Here is a 6,000-nt window from a genome sequence, read left to right as displayed (position 1 = left end):
AAACATGAGGTTACCTGGGACAGCCAAAGGTAGGATCATAGTCATGGTATGAGGCATGAACCCAAGGCTGCGGAGTGGCCCAGCAGGCACTGTGAGAGGTCACAAGGTGATGGGGTCTGGATTTCTAACTTGGTAGGGAAGGTAGTAAAGCTCAGAAGAATAAAAGTGAGACATCTGAGCTTCAGCATTTAGCTGAGGAAATGATGACAAGACCCAAAATGTTGCCGTAAAAGTCATGGTGACCATGTAGCATTCATCCAATTCCTTTGCCAAAAATTGTTTTGAGCACCTACTACGTGCCAGCCATTCTTCTAGGGCTGGGGATACAGTAGTCAACAAAACACACAAACATCCCTGTCCCCATGGAGCCTACATTCTAGCGCAAGCTTGACCTCAGCTCCTTCCTCACACCATGGCCTTTATCTCCCTGACAAACCAATTAGGTAGGTATTTTCAAACCCATTTTTTTTTTCAGACAAAAAAATTAAACTCTGCCCCAAACCAAATAGCTAATAAATGGCAAAGCCAAGTTTCAAACACTGACCTAATGTTAAAGTTTATGCTTATAAAAACGGTTCTGTGTTTCATTTCTGTGCTGCTGAATGATTTTGGTGGGTGCAGAGGAAAGCCTAAGGGTTGAGGGGCTTGGAGCCTATAAGGTCAGACTGGTAGGCCCCTCCCGTGGGTGCTGAGTTCCCCAAGAGTGAAGGGAGAAGCTGAGGTACAGAGGGCAATGTGACCTTGGCACTGAAATCCTGGGGGAAGTGAGAGTGGGCTGTGAAGGGTGGGTAAGGGGAAGTGTGGACTTCAAGGCTGAGTAGGTACCAGAGCATAAAGTAGGGGCAGCCCTGGTGGAGAAGCAGTGGGAGAAGTCCTGTCCTCCATGTGGAAGGTCTCAGATAAGGAGGCGCAAGAGGCAGGCGTGGCAGAAGCAGCTGAGGTTGGGAGAGCATCCAGAGCATCATGTCAGAGGCTTATAGATGGATGGACAGAGGGCTGGGGTGGGAGAAGGAATTCGTTTTCAAAGAATTGGCAAGGAAGCTGGGAGCTGGGGACGCAAGTTCAAGGAAAAGCAGGAGAGCAGCGTCTCCCTGGAACCCTGGGAGAGGGGGTTGAAGGGTTGCATGTGCCCCATTCCAAGTGGAATGTCAGAGCGGGCAAGTCCAACTGCAAACTTACCTGCCTAGGTGTGGACCACTCATCAATGGCCTCCTCTCTGCCTCTGGTGCCGGGAAAAGAAGGATTTGGCATCACCAGAACTTTCCAGAGAAGCTTGACTTTTGCTAGTCTGCACCACTGAATTCAGAGGTATTTGTGATTACCAAACGGGGAAGAACAAGGACATTACCAGGTTTACATTATATTTCACAGCTGTACCAACTCATTATAACCTTGCCAGGAGCCTCTGGTGACAGCAAAGCCTTGATTAGTGGAAACACGCTTTAAAACTCCTGAGATTTCCAAATTGTCTAGCTAGAAGGTATGGAAGGGGGTGATCTGGGTGGTTCGGCCTGGAGAAAATGCCCACAAAATATAAGCTAGAGATTTCTTCAGCTGTCTTTTAAAGTAGTTGATCTGTTCTTTTTGATTCATGTTTTTCCAAATTTGTAATTGTAAAGGTTTTGTTGAAGTGGGGGCAAGGCGGAGGGGTTCATTCCAGTTTTACCAAGTAGTCCTAGAGGTCAGTGGTGTACACATATAGGAATGGATACATGGGGTGGAGGGAGAAAAGGGTTTGCAGTTTATAGGGTCTACACTTTACTATGTATATGAATCACCTGGGAGCTTGTGACAACGCAGAGGCTGACTCAGTGAGTTGAGGGTGGAGCCTGCGATTCTGCGTGTTGAGCCAGTTCCCAGGTGCTGCTGGTCTGCAGACCGGTCCAAAGTTAACTTCAAAAAGACGGCTTGTGTTTGAGGTAAGAAGGCTGTGGACCAATCCATTAAAACATAATGGGCATTAAATGTTATGTATAATAGGATGATTGTAAAACTTTCAGCCAGGATTGGGAGGTTTAAATCCTGATCCTACCATTTTTGAGCAATAACATTTTAGGCAAATCGTGGATCCTCTCTGAGTCTTGGTTTCCTCATGTAAAAAAGAAAAAACAAATGGAAGTAATAAGATCTGTCTGGGTTGCTTGACCACAGGGTAGATGTGAGGATTAAATGAAACAACTGAGTGAAAATGCTTCATAAACTGAAAGAGCTGTGCATGTATTATTATTACTACTAGTTTGTTATATTACTTAAGCTAAATAAACCTTAGTGATAGCTCCCCTTTCTACTGGTTTTATCTTATTTTTAACATTGACAAGTGTTTGCATCCATCTGACACTGTGTGAAGCACAGCAAGAATTGTTTGGTTTACTCTTCACAACTTCAATAACGTTAGTAGTGCAATGTTAGCCACATTTTACAGGTGATGGAAATAAGACTTGGAGCATTAAGATTATGCTTAGGCACTAAGAGTTGTGATGGGAACTCAGCCTGACTCTCCAAAATTCAAACTCTTATTCACTACTTTCAGTTGACTCACTGTAACAAACACCCAGCATCACAGAAGAAGGTGACGGCTTAGAATAGGAGTTGGCCAACTCTTTCTGCAAAGGGCGAGATGTTAAATATTTTAGGCTTTTCATGCCACGTGTAGGTCTTTTGCAATTACTCAGCCCTGTCACAAACGCCGCCATTGACAATACATAAAGGAATGGGCGTGGCTATGTTCCAATAAAATGTTATTTACGGGAACAGGTGGCAGGATGGATTTGGCCTGTGGGCTACCGTTTGCTAATTCCTGGTCTAGAAAATTCTGACCTGTCCAGTAGGGTGGCTGTTTAGATTTAAGTTAAAAATTAAGTTACTCAGTGGCATTAACTACATCTCAGATGTTTAGTGGACACACGTGGCTAGTGCCTGCTGTACTGAACAACACAGAGAACATTTCCACCATCCCAGGAAGTTTTACTGCAGAGCCATGGTCTAAGTCATCACTGAGGGTGGGGGCGAAATCTCTTGCAAGGAGCTGTAAGGACCTCGAATTTCTGAGTCCTGACTTTGCTAGTTCACCAGCTATACAACTCTTAGCAAATCACACCACCCACCAGAGCCTCAGTTACTGCACACATACCTTCCTCACTGTGTTGTGGTGGGAACTGAACAAGAAAACATGTGAAAAGCACTTTGTAATCTTAGGAGCTGCACAAACACAAGTCATCATTAGGATTCTAAGTGGTACTTGAAACGTGAGAAAATGTACGGAGGCAGAATTTGTGTAGGTAGCTGGATTGAGAGAACCATATCTCCTTTTAAATCGCCCAATACATGCTACTAGGATGCCAGAGAGTTACCAAAATCAGGAAATATTATTTGTGCAGTATTCTAATTTTTCAACAGGAAAGATCTCAGTGGTCATCCATCTTTCAGAGCTTGGAATTGACTTCGTAATCCTTAACACCTTCAGGAAACAGATGCAACTGTCCAGATAGGAGCTGGGATGAAACTGGGTGGGTCTCAGTGGCCTTCCTGAATGAGACCAAAGGTTTATTCTTCTTTGTCAGACTCCCAGTTAAGGAGGATGGAGCCTTTTCCCGCTGCTTCTCCTTCACAGGGGACCCCTTTGAATTGCAGCCACTGGAGATCCCCACATGGATCAAGGACAAAGCTCAATTTTGCCACAGAGTGAAAGACCAGCCCTTGGTTTCAACATCCCTTAGGTTCCCCGTGCCATTTTCCTTCCTCCTGTTCCTAATCCCAGCTGTAAATCACCTTTCCAGGGAAATTCCTGCATGATATCACTTCCCTCCCCATCACTCCACCGTCTCCTCTGTCCTTCAGGACCCTAGGTGCCAGGCTACCCTCCAATTCTAGGCCATGTCGCTGTTGTCACTCATTGGAGTACACAGAGGGGAAGTTTGCTTCCTGTTTAGTGCTGGGTACAATCCTTCTGCTTTCTGTCAATTACTGGGAGTTACGTTTCATATTCTTTCTTATAGCTCAGCGGTTCTCAACCTGTGGGTCGCGACCCCTTTGGCGGTCGAACGACCCTTTCACCGGGGTTGCCTAAGACCATCCTGCATATCAGATATTTACATTATGATTCATAACAGTAGCAACATTACAGTTATGAAGTAGCAACAAAAATAATTTATGGTTGGGGGTCACAACATGAGGAACTGTATTTAAAGGGCCAGAAGGTTGAGAATCACTATTATAGGTCTTCTTCTGAGCATATTAGAACTCGTCTCATGCCTCTCTATCTTCTCTCCCTTCTCTCCCATTTCCTTTCACCTTTGTTTTTCTTGCTCCCAACGTACCCTAAGATTCCCTCTCTGCTCTCCAGCTACCCTTGCCTGTCAGGCTGGAGTGAAGGTTCCTGTTCTCAGACCACCAGCTGCAGATGGTGTACATTGGTCGAATCTTTAAAAAAGTAATTTGGGAATATTTTTCTAAGTCTTTAAAAATGTATATATTGTATTCCCAGTATTTCCACTTCTAGGGAAGTATCCTAAGTAAATTATAGAGATGCTCTGGAAATGACTAAATAAGGAAATTCATTACTGTATTATTTATAATAGTAAAAAAAATAGAAAAAATCTAACGGTCAATAATAGTAAAAGAATTTAAAAACCCATCACATTTAAAATGGAAATACATATACCAAAATATTAACAGTGCTTTTGTTTGTATAACTGTGGGGTATCTCTGCTTATCCCTGGAGTACCAGTGATTTTTATTTTCTTTTGCCAATTTCTATTTTTTATAATGTGCATATATGGGGCGTCCCCCCAAAAAGTAATACTTTAATAGCTGATAGCTCAATTTTAAAAATGAAGTGTTTATTTTAATAGACACTGCCTTTATAATTATTCCAAGTGTATGTATACATTTTGGGGGGATACCCTACATATAATCAGAAAGAGGTCATACAAATAAAGGTTCCCACCTCCCTAGCCTGGCTATTTTGTATTGCTCACTAATATTTCCACACAGAGCGACACAGCCACGATGGCTTTGGAATTTGGACCCTCACTGTTAAATCATGTATTGAGTCAGTCAACAAATCGTTACCCAGCCTCTTTCTTCCCATCGTGTGCAATCTACTGAGCTAGACATCCTTCAGGCAGAATGGAATCAGTACAAGGACAGCTGGTGTTCCTTGGGGCCTGGAGAGGTCCCAGTGTTCTCCCTCTAACAGTATTCAGGGCAAGCCTAAGCTGTAGACAGAAGGCATAATCACAGCATCTGTGTTGATTGTGTGCCTTGCAGTTGGCTAAGGAAATTTACCGAAATGGATCACATCTTGGACAGATCAGATGATGAGGACAACATTTTCTTTGAAAATCCTCAAACTGACTTCCTTCAAGAGGCAGCCACTAAAAAACAGGTAAGGGAGAGACTTCAATGTCACGGTGGGGAAGAGAGGAACTTCTTATCTCCAAGCGCAAAGGCAATCTCCGAGGGTTTCCTCGTGGTACATCCGTGCAAGACCTCCTGAGCTTGCAACCAGGAGGGAGGCTTTGTCTCCTCTGAGGGCTGCTGTGAGCACTGCAGAGGCGAGTTAGCCGCCTGCAGAAAACTGTGCAGCACATGTTACTCTTGTCTCTGGGATTAGTGACATTTTTCACCTTCGTTCAAATTACCACATGTAAAATCCCCCTTGCTCACAGGTTGTCTTCCAACAGAAGGCATCAGAAATATCTAGTTACTCTTAATTCAGTCTAAACCCTGCTCAGTCTTTGAAATTCAGTCACCCAGCTGACAAGGAGTGGGGGGAGTTAAGACAAAGCCTGAGCTTGTCCTGGAAAGAGGTTATGCTTTCACTACCATTTAGATCAAAGCAAAGGCCAAGGCCCCCTCTCTTATTGTTGAACAATATTTCCATAGATTCCCCAGGCATTTTGGCTATAGGGAAATTGAGGTGTGTGTGTGTTGGAGTTGGGGGGGGGGTGGTGTCTATGATCTTGGGAAACATGAATTGAAGCGATCACTTTACCAATA

At 43.9% G+C, this 6,000-nt stretch overlaps 1 protein-coding gene across 2 annotated transcripts in view; it reads left to right on the top strand.

Annotated features, from left to right (window-relative positions):
• Nucleotides 1-1,042: 1,042 nt before the first annotated feature.
• SMCO2 (single-pass membrane protein with coiled-coil domains 2) overlaps nt 1,043-6,000 on the top strand; it is a 35,084-nt gene continuing 30,126 nt past the window's right edge. For both annotated transcript variants that reach the window (XM_036300685.1, XM_036300684.1), the window contains exons 1-2: nt 1,043-1,919; nt 5,269-5,386. In XM_036300685.1, the coding sequence (XP_036156578.1) occupies nt 5,291-5,386 (96 nt within the window). In that variant the 5' untranslated portion in view covers nt 1,043-1,919; nt 5,269-5,290. The remainder of the gene's footprint in view (nt 1,920-5,268; nt 5,387-6,000) is intronic.

The sequence above is a fragment of the Myotis myotis genome, unplaced genomic scaffold (assembly GCF_014108235.1).
Source record: "Myotis myotis isolate mMyoMyo1 unplaced genomic scaffold, mMyoMyo1.p scaffold_m19_p_3, whole genome shotgun sequence".
Classification (NCBI taxonomy): Eukaryota; Metazoa; Chordata; class Mammalia; order Chiroptera; family Vespertilionidae; genus Myotis; species Myotis myotis.
Note: the sequence above shows the minus strand (reverse complement) of the source record. Positions and strands in the feature narration are given on the sequence as shown.